General features: G+C 41.4%; 1 protein-coding gene across 6 annotated transcripts in view; it reads right to left on the bottom strand.

Moving 5' to 3' along the window:
- Nucleotides 1-18,180, bottom strand: part of CCDC88C (coiled-coil domain containing 88C) — a 100,422-nt gene that overhangs the window by 42,936 nt on the left and 39,306 nt on the right. For all 6 annotated transcript variants that reach the window (XM_075029962.1, XM_075029963.1, XM_075029964.1 and 3 more), the window contains exons 4-10: nucleotides 15,805-15,874; nucleotides 5,742-5,800; nucleotides 4,021-4,104; nucleotides 2,518-2,658; nucleotides 1,568-1,752; nucleotides 941-1,022; nucleotides 333-491 (exon numbers count right to left, since the gene is read on the bottom strand). In XM_075029962.1, the coding sequence (XP_074886063.1) occupies nucleotides 333-491; nucleotides 941-1,022; nucleotides 1,568-1,752; nucleotides 2,518-2,658; nucleotides 4,021-4,104; nucleotides 5,742-5,800; nucleotides 15,805-15,874 (780 nt within the window). The remainder of the gene's footprint in view (nucleotides 1-332; nucleotides 492-940; nucleotides 1,023-1,567; nucleotides 1,753-2,517; nucleotides 2,659-4,020; nucleotides 4,105-5,741; nucleotides 5,801-15,804; nucleotides 15,875-18,180) is intronic.

Below are 18,180 nucleotides of genomic sequence, written 5' to 3'. Positions count from 1 at the left end.
ACATTTTACCTAAGAGTAAATTTTCAAGGCCTGGATTCTCTAGAGGAAGCATCCAGAGAAGGTCTGTCCTGTTCAGCCACATAATACTGAACTAAGCAGAGTTTATTAAAAACTAATGGGCATTTATTTTTTGTGTACACCAAGTCCTTCTTGCCACTGAAAGAAGTTTTAACCTTGCTAAGTCAATAATTATGACGCATATTACAAAATTTCCACTTGCTCTGATGTTTTGCTATAGTCAGATCAATGACAAATGACACATGAACTGGTAACACAACAAAAGCCAAACATTAAGGATTACTCAGCAAATCTTTCTCCCAATTTTCACTTGCCTCCATGCGAGCTTTGTAAAAATCCACATCATGAAGTTTCTCTTTGCACCGAACAAGTTCCATCTCAAGTCTCTCCACACGGTTTGCCCTCTCTCTCAGAGAGTCGAGCTCATCTCTGTACGCTCGAGCAGAGCGAGCGTCTGAGGCCAGGTGGATATTCTGTGAGAAGTGAGGAATAAGCAGGGAGAAAAATCTTAGTTAATACTTTAATGCATGTTCTTTAAACTTTATTTTTACTTATTTACTTACTTATTTTAAGTGTAGGCAAATAGCATTCCCCTGGTTCAGGAGTAAGAGAATTCTACTAGCCAGTCAATTCTCTACCAGACAGAGGTTCTTCAGCCTGTTGGGACTCTGACATTTCTAATGCCTGATGCTGCATAAGCATCAGGCATTACTAGGCTATTTGCAAGCTGAACAGATGAGACTGCTCTCACCAGTTAAGTGGAAAGCATAGCATTGCTATGCCATAGCCATAATCATCAAACAGCTTGCTGGAGTAACTTGATTTCTTCATTAAAAAATAGGCAATAGTAGTATTTTTAGCCTCACACTGAAAGGCTTTTTAAAATAGGTAACACTGTCACAGTAAAACAAGCCCCTCTTACCTCTTGTTTTATTTTTTGCAGCTCTAGGGTGAGCTGCTCAACTTCGTGTTTAGAATCTACAAGCTGCTCAGACTTCTCCTCCCTGAAAAGGATTAGAAAAATCTTAGTAAGAATTTATTTTTTTTTCCTGAAACAATATTGATTACATGGACACTGCTGGGAATCTGAAAAGGAAGATAGAAATCTCCTAGCATATTCTGAACATAAAGCCTCTTTGTCATGACAGCTTCATAAAAGTAAGAGTTTTTTTCTCGTGATACCATACACATATCATGGGTCTTAGTTTGCAACTATTTTTATATGAAGTACCTCTGTTTAAATCTAGTTTCGCTGGCCTCTGGACTTCCCACTAATAATTAAAAGTGCAGGTAGCAGCTAGCATTTTGAAGAGGGGAAGACAGAGATGAGACACAAAAAGATAAATGGAAGTAGCCATCGCTCTATGTTTAGAGAGCAGTTAAGAAAGAAGAAAGATGGAACACCCATGGTAGCTTCCTACTGCTATGAATAAAAGATTTCAAAGATGTGATTCTGAGAGGTCGCATGGAGGCCAGTGTACTGAAGCCGACAGGCACCTGCATTTTAACACACAAGTGTCTTTAGAAGCACAAATCACTGGTGACTCACAGCTCCTGCCGGATTCTTCTCAATTTAGCCTTCGTGTCGGCCAGCTCAACTGCAAGGTGCTGCTTGTCTTCATTAGAAAGAGGGTTGGCTGGGTTTGGTGAAGAATCTGGACTTGGTGCTTTCAGAGGACTTGGTGGTTGCTGAGACTGCAGATAATCTCTCTCCTGAGTGAGATCTACAATGACCTAGAAATACAAAGAAGTATGTAGTGTCAAGAAATAAATGGTATAATTATACATTGTTTTTCAAGTATCTAAAAAATTATGTATAAATGCAGAAAATTATTAGCCTGGCATTATACAGAATTCAAGTGATAGCCAGGAGGGAACATTACACAGAGGAGGAAAGGAACCTCCACTATGCTCAGACCAGTAAAACATTCCCCTTCCAATGCTCAAAATAAGCAGTCTGTTTTGCTTGAACAATTCATGAAAACCTCTAACAACTAACAGTTTTAACTAACACAAACACAGTCAAAAGCATGACAGAAAATAAACAGGTTAAATAAAGAAGGGGAGAAGCCTCCTCCAGAGATCTGAAGGGAAAGGAACTGATGAGTCACAACAGACAGGGCCATCTTCACACTGCAAAAAACTAGAGAAGACACAGGAACTCATGACGCTAGATACCACCAGAGAGACAGGCAGGCAAAGACAAATACTGAGCAGAAACGCAGAGACAAAAATCTCAGGACAAAGTCACGATTTCAAATATTTTGGTGTCTCCAGTTCATGGATAGAGCACTCCTCTTTACCAATCACTTCACCACACCCTAGTGTTTACGTGAGAATCAATGGAAAAGTCAAAATCTTTCTACAGATTTTCAGAGGTGTAGTAGAAAGGTGTAGAAGAAATAGAAACCCAGCGCACAAACAAGACACAAAAGAAGGAATGGAGCCTGCATCTGCTGCTTCACGTGAGCTCTACATGGGAGAAGTAAGTCATCATACTTCTGTACATTCGTCTCTCTCATCAATGAGCCTCTTGAGGTGGAAAACCATATTCCTGGAGAGGGACTCTAGTTCTTCTGGGGCCATATCTGGGAGCTCCAGCCACTGCAAGTCAAAGACATTCTCCTGGTTGTGAGTAACCTAGGAACAGGAACAAAAAAAAAAGTCTTTCCACTGGTTGATTTGTAGGTTTTTTTTGCTGTATATGCTGCATCCCCCAGGTTCTTCTACTGATCCATTAAAAAACACATCACATTTCACCAAAACCAGGTTGTAAATAACAAACACAACTACCTCAACTGTAATACTACCCAGCAATTTCTGGTATTTATATTTTTTTATAATTATTAAGGCTGATTTTTAAAAGTGATCAGATACATATTATGATCAATAGCACATGTGCTTGCATATTAGAAGTATGCAACTGTCTTACTGCAAGCACTGAGGTGGTCACCACAGGGATCTGAAGGGACTGATCCCACACTGAACAGGTAGGCTGGTGCCTCACTGAGAAGAAGCCTTGCTTTCAATGAATTTTCAATTTGCAGCTGATAGAGCTGGGAGGAGCTGCCTTTAGCAGAAATGCCTCTGGTTGCTGCTAGCAGTGTACCTTTCACTATCTTACCCAAACTGATTTCCTCTGAGTCATTTAGCAGAAACGTCAGGCAAGTCTCCCATCTCAGTTAAAGACTGTTTCTGCTTTTGTCATAACCATGTGCTTAGTTCATCACAATTTTATTTTTATTTTTTTAAAGCAGAACTATTTTTTTAGGTGTTAAGAAAAAAGTTCCCGTCTTAGACTTTCACCATTTGTTCCTCAAATCTGAGCATATTGGGCGTTCTACACCTGCACGCGCTGACAGTCGGCCGCAGCCAGCGCCCACTCTGGGCAAGGCACACCCAGCTGGGGCCGCTTCCACATGGCTCTCCTTTGGGTCTCCAAAGCAAGCTGGTTCCTAACACCTACCTGTATTCATTGCTTCTACAGAAGCTTTAGAAGTCCAAAAATACTCATCATTGGATCAAACTTCGCTTTAAAAACAATTTCAACTGCAGAGTGCACTTTTCAAGACCATCTGAGCCTGGAGGCCACTGTCCAAAGCAAGCCACTGGGGAGCCTGTGTCTTGCCTACCACAGGACTTGGGGACTAAGTGCCTACACCATTGCTGCAAGGGGCACTGCAGCTCCTAAGCCATACATGCTTTTCAGAAATATTACACATGTATCCTTACAACAATTAGTTCTACACAGCCTATAACTGACAAGCAAGGCATTTACCACTGCATCTCTTTAAAAAAGACCACTGAGCCAAGTAATGTTCCCAGAGCCTATAATTTTCATCTTATAATTTAATTGCAGTAACGTATTCAATCTTTTTTTTGGTGAAGTTCCTGAATCCATTATGAAATTCCAAGCATTAACGTTTCATGGCAAAAAAAAAAACCTGTTAAGTCAAGGAAGGGAGAGATAAAAAGTCAAATAGACAATACTGTGAGTCCCACCTCCTGAATGTGTGACACAATGGCAGCTTGGGTTTCAATATCCAGTTGTTTTATTCTTTCAATAAACTCTTCTTTTCTTTCACACTGTTAAAAGAAAACACACCCTGAAACAGTGCTACATATCCTAAAACTTATTGCACCATTTTTCATTTAAATGGGGGGAAAAAAAAAATCCCCACATTGCTAACAACAAAATGTTCAACATCTACACTTTGTCACACTAGAAGGTATAACACTTCATTGCTTCATACGGAGCATGAACCGAATTATGCATTAAATTATTTAAACTTTTTACAGTCAGTACAATTAAGGCCAAGTTAAATGGCTGGGTTTGCTCTTTAAAACCAAGTTCAATATGCAATGAGATCAAGAGGCAAGGCAACAGCCAGAGGAAATCATCACAGCTTCATTAATGGAGCTGCACAAATGTAAACCTACATTTACATTGCATCATTTAACCTGTCTACTTTGCTGTTTGCATTTTGCTTGGTTTTGGCAATGAAAAGAGATGCATCGCTTTAGATACTATTCACATCAATGCATAATATTGCTCGTTGGACTAAATCAACATGTGCTTTAGACAAAAAATGGGGTTGCGAAACATTCTGGATAAAAATGAGTGACAATTCAGACAAAACAGATTTTAGTAAATCTTTTACTTAAGGCTTTAAAAGAGACAGACATCTGCTATCTGTATATCTGTGATTGTATGCTAACAACATTATTGCCTTCTTGTAACAACTTTGCATTACGGAGAAGTTAAGCATTACGTAAAGTTTTTTAAACTCATTTACAGTGTCCTTCTGGGGCCTAGTTCCTAGTCTCAACCTTTCCTTGCACTGTGAAGAACCTCAGACCCATAAATGGGGACTAAGGATGCACAGCGGCTTGCCAAATAAGACCTTTATTCTTTGTGCTGCAATGCAACACTGAGATAGTTCAGAGCAGCCATATGCAGACAGCTTTGCCCTGACATAATTGACTTGACATAGCTGAGCAGGGTAAGTGTCCTAAGGCATGACAGACACATTAGACAGACCTACAAACAAGGTCAATTATAAGCAAGGCTAGCCCGAAACGCATCTATTGTTTACCACCACAGAGGTTTGATGGGCAGAACACTGATTTCTTTATCTGGTAACTGTCGTGCATTTCTGGGGAGTTTCCCATATACATTTGCCTGTCTATTTATTTTAACAAATACCACATAAAAATCCCCACATGAATATACAAAATATCTATTCATATTTTCTACACGTAATATTCAATCAAAAGATAATGCAAATAAAATGAGGATTCATTAAGCTAATGTTTAAACTTCTAGCTTATCTATTTGTTTGACATTAATATGTACTGTTCCACTCTATATTTTAAAACGGTAAGAAAATAAACCAACAACCATTTTGATATCAAGAACACTGTTCAAAGTTTATCTCTTCCCACTTTGTTATCAAAGTGGACTACTTAGTTGCAAGAGTACACATCCTGTGGCTGATTAAGCTTTGGCAACAAATTGAGATAACTGCTATCACAAAGCATGCTTCCTTTCCCCTGCATTTCTTTCATTCACTTATAGTGTCTTCTCACAATTTCAGCTCACATGCTGCCTCAAGCTGGAGATTCATTCATACAGCACTAATCTTTGGATGGATTTTCTCAGTCCAGAAAAAAATAACAGATTCAAAAAAATCTTATTTTTCAAGTCTTTAATGAATGTTCACCTGCACAGCACATCCCAGAACCAACAACAGCAGCTTCTTAATTTCATCCATACTTTTACCTAGAGAGGAAAAAAGGGAATCAGTACATACATACAACAAATTAAGTACCTGCAAGTGATTGATTCTCTCCAAAATACCCACCTGAAAAGAGAAATAAGACCTTTGAAATAAGACTTTGAATAAGTGCCTAAATAGTATGTATGTGCCTGTTATAATGTTGCCATACTTTCCATGTAACAACACAGTTCTTATGGATTAGTTTAAAATACCAAATCCAGCAAGTCTTTTTTTTTCCTCGATATACTATCCTCACCTACATTTTCTGAGCCTTTTCTATCAATGCGGGGGGGGGGGGGGGGGGGGGGATCCTTTAAATAGTTCAACGCATATGCCCAATGCTTGTCCGTTGTTTTGTGATTAAGAAGGGTGCAAAAAAGCCCACCAAACCACCACCACCTCTTCCCCCCCCTCCAAAAAACCACCAAAACAGAACAAAACACCCTGGGCAGAAGTGAAGGAGGGTTACTGTCAAAGAAAGAACTTGTCCTAAATTTTCTGTCTCTAAAATAGTTGCCACTCAGACTTCCCAAGGCTGAATGCCATCCTGTGCACATAAATTTTTTCCAAAAGATGTTTTAGCAAATAAATTCTGCCTCTGCTCTGCATCAAAGCCTGTTCACACTTTGAAGCGCAAACCCCAGGTGCTAAAAGGGATAAAAAAAATGAATGATGTAGAAGGGAGAATATGCAGCTAACCATATGCTCGGGGAGCCATGGGGGGAGGAGATATATGCAGGTTGGTACTGCAGGGAATCCTGCTGCGACCAACAGCCCTGCTGGCCACCTCCTAAGGTTAGGAGAGAGAAAGCCTTGAGCCAAGTCCAGATCTTGTTTCAACCAAATTAATGCGGGGATTGTTGGGTGGTAAAGAAAATTATGTATATCAAAGTTAGACAAAGGGAGATAGAAGGCAAGAAGCTTCAATGAGGAGATAAAAAAATCATTATGGAGTTAGGTTCAGGAAAAGCCTGTCCTCAATCTACACTGGGGGAAGAGAAGGACAGAGAAACAGGCCACATACAGTTTTCCCTCATCCCTATACATCTGCATACTTACTGACACAGAGCATATAACTGTGGGATAAACACTTCCATTTTATACCCTGCTTTACTTGGGTGTTCAATTGCTTCTATCGCTAAATAGACAGGTAATAATTTCTGAGTGCAACTGTGCTCCTCCACCAACACCATGCCCTTGTAAGGCTGCACTGGCAGAAAGTTAGAGGCATGTGCAGGACCCAAGGCCAGGGAACTGGAGTCAAACTGACTCGTCAATTAAGCTGCCACAGCCCCCCAGATGCACAAAGGCACACTGACCTAAATTACCACAGGGCTTACTTCCATTCTCAGAACCCTGCAAGCCAGCGTGGCCACATGCAGGCAGCTTAGGAAATAACTCGTTTTCTGTTTTCCTGATATTAGGGCACAAAATGCCCTAAACCAGTCTTTAAATGTACCTTACTTGTTAAACAATTTTTCAACAACTTTTAGGAATGTTGATCTTTAAAATGTTTCAAGAATGCCCTACAGAAATCAGTATACTGTACAAATCAACACTAGAATTCTCAATATCCAAGTCCCACATTATTAAGATTTTGCAAGCAGGAATTATTCTCTTCTGCAGAGACAGACATATTTAAAATGTGCTAGTTTACACTTCACCCTGTAAATAAAATATTGTTTGTTTCCCTGCAGAACATTTAAAAACTGGTTTTGAAAGATGGACAATCATCCTTACTCTTCTCCCTGTATCTAGCAGCATACATGGCTTGCTCTTCTCTGAAAAATTACAATTTAATACACAAATAACATTTCAGTATGTGAAAGTCTGGTTGTTCTGTATGATTCTGAATCACACAACCTTAAAGGCAGACAGTGTCACAAAGAAAAAACACTCAGAACAAAAAGATCTGTTACTTAGTTAACAGTTCCTTTGAGGGCACTACTAGCCCAAGGAGATAACTCGGTTTGGTCAGAAGACATTTTTTCACAAAACTGAGTTCTCAGTAGCGTTTCAGCATTGGGTTTCATTCTGCATCAGCTTCAGGAATTAAATGGAGAGCATACGTGTGGGACACAAGAGCAAGTTGCTAAGTTACAGAGAGCAAGTGACTCAAGTGTGTGTCTCATTCTCCCAAGCTTACTCAGGGCAGAACATCTCTGTGAGACACTGGAGTAGCCACCAGGCTGCTTGCTCTTGATCACACCAGACAAGTGCTCTAACCCTTGCGTGCTCTCGGTACCTCCATCTGTTGACCATAAACTCCAATCGTGCACCATGGCATCACAGCTCTCCTCAGGGTGAGCCTAGTGGCTTGAAATCACTCGCTTTAGAAAATGTCAGGTTACTTTCCAACAGTGAGAGCATCTATACCATCGTAAAGACATGCAAGCTACTTAAGCCATTGAAAGCACACTCCACCTCTCTGCACTAAAGGTAGCAGGCTTTGCTGTTCTCTCCATGAGCTAACAAATGGGCATCAGTGATGCTGCATGACCCTGTGAGGTGAAACACCGTCAGGATTACTACAGAATAACTTAGCAAGGTCAACCCTGTCCTCCCACCAAGGACTGACCTTGCCTGGAAATACCACTCCGAGACCTTGTCCACACTTAGGCCCTCTTATCAGGAAGAGAAGCTGAGGCACACATGGCAAGCCCTGCTGGCAGCTTTCACAGAAAACTTAGCTGTCAGGATTATTCCACAATTTCTTTTTTAATAAATTATTTTATGCTTGCAGACATGTTAAGCACATGTAATGAAAATGAAATTGCACTACCCACTAGAAACACTCTTAAGGTTGAAAGGTCTACTTAGAAGCTCTACTCTGCCAGCCACACAAGTGTTTCAGAAGATCATGTGTGACTGTTTTAAACAATTCAATTCCTTGGGCTTTCATTCAGAAGCTGTTTCCCATGGGGTGGAGACAGTTTGTTGGCATTAAGGCACTCCAAGATCACTCATACTCAAGCTAAGTTTGAGTAACATTTTAAAGCCTCATAGAATAACATTATTTACAGGAGATATTTAGAAGAAATAGGGTGTGAGTATGAAAAAACCTCTCTACCAATCTAAAGTGCTTTGGAGAGAGTTTTCAATTAAACCTCAGAATGAGCCAGGAAGGGATTAATCACCCCTCTCAACTCACCCACACGAGAGCTGAGATACCACACACTTAAGTGGAGTGTCCAAGGTTACTAAGTGAATCAGAAGCACATCTAAGATTATTACACAGCACAGCAGCTAAGTTCTACACTCAGGACACTGCATTTATCCTGTAATGCATGTTGAACAAAAGTAAGGTATCTTTATCCCCAATTCAGTCATGCCTCCTGAACCATGAATGATCCTGTGGTGTTTTTCAAAAAGCTCGATTTGTGCTAATTTAATAAGGTGGTAAAATTCCTTGTCCAACTGCATAAGCAGGAACGTGCAGGCTTCCCTATGCTGGCTCATTGGGATGACACAAGTCCTTTCTAGATGGCTGGGAAGAAAGTTTGCTGGGTCTACCTAGGCTTATTAGCTGACCTTACTAAGACACTGTCCTCCTACGACCTTAGGTCTGGGACAGCTCCTGGCAGACAGGTACCCACAAGCTGACATGAGAGGACAGAACTCAAACTAGCACTTAAACAGAAAGGTGCTAATTCAAAAAAAACGTCTTTTCTTTTACACCCTTTTGAAAATTCCAGGGCAGCTGCTCTCAGGCCATGTGGTTGTGCCTGCAAGGGAGCCAGCCACGGGGGGGGGATTTGCAGAAAGACCATCTGCTCCCAACTGTGAGAGAGGGCCAGCGGGTTTTCTGGAAAATAAAGGGAGGGAAAGCCCGAGCACCACCTGTGCATCCTGGGAGCCTCCCTGTGCCAGAGCCAGGAGATCCCTCTGCTCTCACAGGGGACAGAGGGTGGGAAACAGATGGTAGGACTCAGGGAGAAGGCTGGCAGAGGGATTAGGAGACACAACAACAAAAAAAAGGAGGATCAAGGTACAGAGAGAATACAGACAATGAAAAACATGAGAGGGGGGTAGGAAAGATGGCAGAGAAAACAGGAACGAGAGAGCCCAAGCATGTGAAATCCTGAGCTTGTGCCGCTTCTTTCTGCACATTTCTACTTTGACATTCCTTCAGTGGAGGAGAGGAAGCGCCAGGGCATGTAGTACTACATGTGGTGGCCAGTGGATGTGTGGAGAAGGTGGGGAGGGGTGAAACATGCAAGTGCCATTTTTCCCAACTGTAGCAACATCCTGAGTGGGAAAAACTTGAATGCTAAATTTACACTATTGAGGCAGTGTTTTGTTATTAACTTTATATTTTATGAACCTTTGTGCCTCTGGAGGACTGTGAAACAAAATGAGGAAGGAAGCCAGACATGAAAAAATACCCCAGTGAGAACAGACTTCTTTTATGATTTTAATGAAAAACAGTTTCTATAGACACTTGTTAGCAGGGACTTCAGGCTCTCTCATTCACAAACTTAACATGGAATTTGAAAAGGGAATTTAAATAGCAAATTTTTTTGAAGAGACAGAAATGACCCTACTTCAGGCAAATAAAACCTCATTTCCATTCTTGGTCTGAAAAAAGTTAAAATCCCCCCCCAATTAACTATGACTGTTTCAAAAGATTAATTGCCATCAGTTTCCAAGTATACTCACTAGCTGTGTTAAACTAAGCATGTCTAGAAACTAAGAAATTAATGCACCTCTAAATAGAGGTTCAGGACCAGTACTGTATACTGATATTCCTTGTGTGGGCACATGAATGAGTGGCCATTTATAAGACATGCTAAAACCAGAGGTAATTATAAAAGGTGATTACAGTGATGTGTATAGATGATAAATACGCTGATGATTCTCATATTGAGCACAGGGGGATTTGTGGTGCAGCAATGAATTGAAAAAGCTGTTCAGCAAGAAAAAACATGGAGGAAGACAAAAACAGAGAGGAAATTTAATGGTAGTAGCTGTCTACTGTACAGTGCAGATAAGAGAATAGATCCTGTAGCATCCACTGCATTGTTCTGCAAGTCAGATTCCTGGGAAAATTTTCTAAATCCTTTAATTAAACTTTCAAGTTTCTTTTCAGCTCCCTATATTCTAGGAAACAGTCAAAGCCTTTATCTTCTTACAAATATTTTTGCAGCTTTTATACCCATGGCCAAATGAAGTGAAGTAGGCAAAATTGCTATGGCCTGGAACAAAAACAATTTAAAGAACACGAAAGCAAGTGAAGCTCCTAAACCCAGCAGACATGTGCCTTCTCCTGTGTAAAAGCCCAACTGCTACTGCATTTTTAGTGGTGGCAGCTCTGTTTTTCCAATAGCATCATGTTCAAAGCAGAGCTGCAGAATCCCCCAACAGTCCCAACCACTGAGTGCCAAATGGGAGCTAAACAGCAAGAACAGCATTCTCAGATTTAGAGCTGCTCAGTTCATAATTTAATACATGTAACACCATTTTTGGCTGTGTTTTAGAAGGAAAAAGTAAAATTTACAGATAGCACTGGTGAACAGACAGCTCTGAAAAACATGCGTAGCAACATATCACGTGGGCTTGTTACAAGGAATGTCACTGAAATTGTTACACGGTGAATCATATTGAATGATCTAACAGCTCTCTGGTCTTGGACCTGTGGAGTCAATACAGTCATTAGGAGCCTTCCCAACTCAAATAGTAAAAAGCAACACTGTATTTGTTGCAGGAATATGATCATTAGATCAATTTTTCTTCCTCTGGTCAAGAGGGACCTTTCATTCAGATAACTTACATACAGGACAAGGAAGGCAAAACTGGGATTTCATCACTGCCTCTCAGATCCACCCCAGCCCTGCAGGCCACCCGCACCTCAGTCTCCTGCTCCTAGTGCTCTCCGCATTGCCCAGCACTGTCTCTGCAGATGCCCACTCCAGGACTCTCGTTCCCTCTCAGCCTCTGTCCTGGACTGGATCACTGACACAAAGAGGTTTCTCCTCTACCATTCCTGCCACTTTCAAACACTTCCCTCAAATAACCACATCCATCATCTCTTTGTCCTCACATCTCTATCCAATTTGTAGTCCTCCTTTAGCTCTTTCACTCACAGAATCTCTCATTTCACTTGTTTTTCCCCTCCCAAGTGCCCCTGCCTTCCTCTCACTCCTCTCTGCAAGACACTCAGTAACAAGAGACATCAACCTGACAGTCATCTGGTCATTGCTTACCACAGCCTATTCCTTCATTCAGCTTTTTGTATCGGTTTTACTAACTTCTCCTCAGCCTTTTCCTCCCTGTTTCCTCTTTCTGAGCTTCCCATCAGCCCTCAGCCAGGTTCCTCTTCCTGAAGGAAGTTCTAGTTCTCCACTTCTCTAACCATTTCTTCAGCACATCTTACCAGTGATCATCTACCTAGGGGTAAGATCAAGATCAGCTTCTCTTGAAATCCTATACCTCAGACACTGTGCTCCTTGAGTACATTCTTTGAAGCAAGTACATCTCAAGTCTTTCTTTATTCACCACCTTCCACTGTAGTGTTTAAGCTGGGACTGGTTCTCAAAACCATTATATAATATGGCTAAAGAAGAACTTTATATATTTATACACACATACCCCATCAATTTTAGACACCCAGAAGTTAAATTTTTGCATTCTCTTCCTGTGTTCTGAATAATGCCAATAGTAAGTCAGCAATGGATAAAATACATTTAAAAAGACCACATTAAAAAAACCCAAACAAACCACAAAAAACAAACCAACCACCACACTTTAAAAGATGTCAGAAAGTGAGGTAAAATTTCTGGTTGTAATTCAAGGAGCTGGAAGACAGGAACACATAGATGACCAGTATTTTTCCTACAAGAGACACATCAGGTACTTTCTTCAAAGAAAGAAACATCTAAAGTGCTGACAAAAACCAGCAGGTCAATGACGGGAAATTATAGCTTAATACAGGACAGCTTTCAAGCGTGCAGCTTCCCCGGGAACCAACACTGTGATTACTGCATTATGAGTCTCCTGCCAGCTGTCACTCAGGAATGACCATGACAAGAAACCTGCCAGCCCTTCCCATTGACACTTAGCCAGCAGAGATACTGCCTTGTTGGCCCAGACATCTCTATTCACTAGCATTCTTGATGCTATCAGCCCATTGCCCATATGACTGAGAAAAGCAGCAGCTTTTGTATTTCTGTTTTCTTCTTTACCCATAACAGTAGCCTGTACAGAATTAAGACTGGCATTGCAGACTTTAATCTGCTTGCTGAAGAAGTGGATGCCTTCCTCTCACCTTGATTTTACTGCAGGAGTGCCAAGACTATGAGTTTCAGTGACCCAACATCTCTAAGTTAATATTCTTTTCTGATATAAACCCTTTTTTGTACATACACTACTGCTGCTAAGAGCAGCAAAATAAAATCTTCTGCCAAGGTTTCTGTCATTTGTTTGTTCTGGAGATGCTGATTACCGTGTCATTCCCCATCACTGCTGACAGTGTTCATCCAGTTTTCCTTCTTTGGTAAAAAAAAATACATTGTCCTTGGCACCAGCACAGGGCTAAGGCAGAGATAGAATAGGCATGCAAAAGAAAATTAAAAGCCACAGCAACAAAACCTTTCATTTCAGAAATGTGGTTCTAAGGAGAAATCAACTTCGTTTTCAGGCTAAACAGCTTTCATTTCGTCTCACCAAAGACACTGGACTCTGGATGTGAGCTCATTGGCTTCCAGGTCACTTTTGATGTGATACCTCATGTGACAGATGTCCTTACCTAGACAACATGGCCAGACAGATGTTTTTCTCCTTGTCCATTCTCCTCACATTTTCCAATTTGTCATATATGTATTTTTCTCTCCACCCTCATGTATTTTAATTCCCCTACTTCATTTGCAACAGTTCCTTCACACTTTATGGCAATTCTGCAAGACTCTTCTGGTGCGTACGTATTGCCACAACTGAACTGATTATACAGGCACACAGGACAGAAAACCTGGAGGACAAATGATTCTCCTATGGCAGACTGTATCCTGGGTCACCTGCAGCAAGGAGTGAAGAGACTTGACTTTCAAGCAAACAGTTGCTGTTCTGGCTTTGGCAAGAACTAACTCACTATCACATGTATGTGTATGACATGCAAACACATGCATCAGATACTGTATTTGTATGTACAAGTATGTAAATATAAGTGTTACATACTAGACACATTAAAATGTGAGACTCAGTGGTACTCAAATATTTGTAGTTTGCTACAAATATGTATAGATTGTTTTGCTTAAAAGCATGTTTGTAATTTGGCCTGTTTAGGGGCCTCATTGACAGAATCCCTTGGGAGGCAAGTCCTGAAGGGCAAAGGAGTCCAGGAAAGCTAGACATTCTTCAAGAAGGAAATCTTAAAGGCATAGGAGCAGGCTGATCCCATGTGCCAAAAGATGAGCTGACAGGGAAGAAGACGAGCCTGACTGAACAGAGAGCTTTGGCTAGAACTCAGGAAAAGGAAGAGAGTTTATGACCTTTGGAAGAAGCGGCAGGCAACTCAGGACGACTACAAGGGTGCCGTGAGATTATGTAGGGAGAAAATTAGAAGGACCAAAACCTAACTAGAACTTAACCTGGCTACTACCATACAAGACAAAAAAAATCCTTCTGTAAATACATGAGCAACAAAAGGAGGGCTAAGGAGAATCTCCATCCTGTATTAGATGTGGGGGAAACACAGTGACAAAGGATGAGGAAACGGCTGAGGTACTTAATACCTTTTTTGCCTCAGTCTTTAATAGTAAGACCAGTTGTTCTCCAGGTACCCAGCCCCCTGAGCTGGAAGACAGGGATGGGGAGCAGAATGAAGCCCCCATAATCCAAGGGGAAATAGTTAGTGACCTGCTACACCACTTAGACACACACAAGTCGATGGGGCCAGATGGTATCCACCCAAGGGTACCAAGGCAGCTGGTGGAAATGCTTACCAAGCTACCTTCCATCTTTTACAAGCTAACCAGGGAGGTCCCAGTTGACTGGAGGTTAGTAAATGTGATGCCCATCTACAAGAAGGGCCAGAAGGAAGATCCGGGAACTACAGGCCTGTCAGACCTCAGTGCCAGGGAAGGTTATGGAGCAGATCATCTTGAGTGCCATCACGCAGCGCATACAGGACAACCAGGTGATCAGGCCCAGTCAGCATGGGTTTATGAAAGGCAGGTCCTGCTTGACTAACCAGATCTCCTTCTATGACAAGGTGACCCGCTTAGTGGATGAGCGAAAGGCTGTGGATAGTATCTACCTAGACTGCAGTAAAGCCTTTGTCACAGTTTCCCACAGCATTTTCCTGGAGAAATTGGCTGCTCATGGCTTGGATGGGCGTACTCTTCACTGGGTAAAAAACTGGCTGGATGGCTGGGCCCAAAGAGTGGTAGTGAATGGAGTTAAATCCAGTTGCTGGTGGGTCACAAGTGGTGTTCCCCAGGGCTCAGTATTGGGGCCAGTTCTGTTTAATATCTTTATCAATGATCTGGACGAGGGGATCCAGTGCACCCTCAGTAAGTTTGTAGATGACACCAAGTTGGGAGAGAGGGGTGATCTGCTCAAGGGTAGGAAGGCTTTCCAGAGGGATCTGGACAGGCTGGATCGATGGGCTGAGGCTAATTGTATGAGGTTCAACAAGGCTAAGTGCTGGGTCCTGCACTTGGGTCACAACAAGCCCATGCAATACTACAGACTTGGGGAAGAGTGGCTGGAAAGCTGCCTGGCAGAAAAAATTCTTCACCAAAAGGGTTGTCAAGCATTGGAACAGGCTGCCCAGGGAAGTGCTTGAGTCACCATCCCTGGAGGTATTCAAAAGACACGTAGATGTGGTCTCAGGGACATGGTTTAGTGGTGGACTTGGCAGTGCTAGGTTAAAGGTTGGACTCAATGATCTTAAAGGTCTTTTCCAACCTAAACAATTCTATGATTCTATTTTAATTTAAGAAATAAAACAAACACAAATTTTATTTAGCATTTCAGAGGAAGGGGGTGAAGAACCAAACAAACTACTCACCAGAGAGAGGATCTTTGCCAATCATTAAAACATTTGGTAAATTCATTACAATCAGCTGCTGGAGGACCTCCTATACAAAAGAGAACAACAGGCAAAGTTCAGCATGGAGGAATCCCAATCAATCACACTACAAAGAATACAGAGCTCCATCGATTACAAAGCTTTTAACATACTGGCAGGTCAGAGGTCACAAGAGGAAGCCCCCACTTGAGAAAGAAATCACTATTTGAAGATGGCATCAGATTGCACAGCTAACATACACTAATCGCCTCTTTTAACAATGGATAATATAGAATTTAAAGGGTCCCATGGCACTAATCAGGAAAAATGCACAGCCATGCCAGGCACACCAATCAGTCATGCCTTTACTCCAGGCATGACCTGTATTCATTTGATGTTCACCATTCAGCTGCTGTCATGTTTCAGGGCATATAAGTGCAGCTGGTTCAAAGGTACCTAAGCCATTCTGTGAAGTTTGAGTAATTCAAATAATTGGTCAAATTATTTCATGGGTCTGAGATTTTAATGATGGGCTGGGGAAGTGAGTGTGGGGGAAAGCTATTGAACAGGCATCTGGCACTGCTCAGAGAAACTGGATTTAAAGTTCTAGATTTGTTTGCATTGTTTTTAATGGAGAGTAAAACAGATTTAAGTATGTCACAAGCCTTGTTTAAAGGTCATTTTATTTTGGGGGAGACGAGGGAAGGGAGGTGCATTGGTTCGTCTGGTTTTCCATTTAAATCTCAGCTGCCTGAAGCTACTCTGACATGACAGAGTGGGCTTAAGGGAGAGGAAAGGCTATGAGCCCTGGGGCAGGCAAAATGCTTAAAGGTGGACAGATAAATACATTGCAAAGGAGACTGCATAGTAATATGATCAGCCATGCACCCCAGTAACATACAGAGCACAGGAGTACAGTTTTTAGCTTCAACCTGCAGCTACCAGCACTCACTTGTGATGATCCAAATAAAACATTTTGCAGGCAAGCATTTATTTCACAGAAAAAGCCTGGGAGAAAAATGGTTGTGTGATTAAAACACTGTGCTGGGATTCAGGAAACAATGGTTCACACATAGAACTCTACCAAATGTTTGGCAGGTGCCTTTTCCTCGTTTGTCTCCATGTCCCAGCCTACCTCTAGGGCACTGGGAGAGCACATGCACTGATACTTGCAGAGCATTCAGAGCCAGGGGAAAAAGTACTGCAGCCAAGCACAGAAACACATTTCCTGAAACAATCACCCGTTCACCCAAACACTTCCCCTCCAAGTTACCCCATTGTTATTTCTCTGCTTTCAAAGTTATCACAAGAGGAAAATTAAGCCTGATTGAAAGAGGAAATATTTCAGTGAGCCTGCAGCATTTGATAAGTAATCACAGTGGATATTCTAAAAAAAATGTTTTGGACATATCACATTTAATTTTTTCCCCTCTGATCCAAAACATACTCCTCAGCAGTCTCTTTTGGATAAAGTAGAAATATCTCAAGTGTCACAGCTGATGGGGCTTTTGGTGCTGTTAAGAAAGAAGGCTCTACAGACCTTTATGCAATGTGAAGTTTGGCTAATGTAGACCAAGCATTCACTGAGTCATTAGCCAAATGCATTTTATAGTTTGTGCATTTGAGACATGTTGAACAAAGTTTGTTTGCACCTGTTACCAAAACTGGTGCAAAACCTACTGGATTTAGCAGCATATGGCTGGACCGCAATATCTGCTATGACAATACAGTATGGCACGAAGGCTTTAATCAAAAAATCAGAATTTGCATATACCGAAGTATTGAGCTTTAACCAGCAATTTCCATGGCAAAAAAAGAGAAAGAATTGTGCTTCCAGTCACCCAGCATGTGGAGTGGCACTGAGGCAGGAATGCATAAGGAATTTGCGTTGTCTTTGTGTAATCATTGGATCGCTAGCTATTTAACTGGCAGACACAAAAGACATTACAGCTAACCTTTATGCTGTTAACATTCCCATGAGCAACTTCTATAAAATTATTTGAGTATACCATCCAACATAACCATGACTGAACACCCTCATAGGTGTTTGAGCTTAGTATTTTCTGGTAAGAATCCAACAGTCACCAAATACAAGCAGAAACAGCCCTGAGCCTTAAAAGAGTGATTAAGTAATTAAGATTCAGATTGAAAGATTCAAATTGTTGCAAGAGATGATACTCTGACCTGTTTATTTTTAAAATAAATTATTTAAACAGATAACTATCTTTATTGTTCTAAACGACTTCACCTTCAGATTAGTGCTTGTGATAATACCTAGCTGTTACACAGTGCAACTTGCTGGTAGATCTCAACACTTTGTAAAGGAAGGTCAGTGTCATTGCCCTCCTTTTTCAAGATAAGGAAAGTGAGTCAAAG

This window comes from Buteo buteo, chromosome 6 (assembly GCF_964188355.1).
Source record: "Buteo buteo chromosome 6, bButBut1.hap1.1, whole genome shotgun sequence".
NCBI classification, from domain to species: Eukaryota; Metazoa; Chordata; class Aves; order Accipitriformes; family Accipitridae; genus Buteo; species Buteo buteo.
This window is presented reverse-complemented; position numbering and strand designations above follow the sequence as displayed.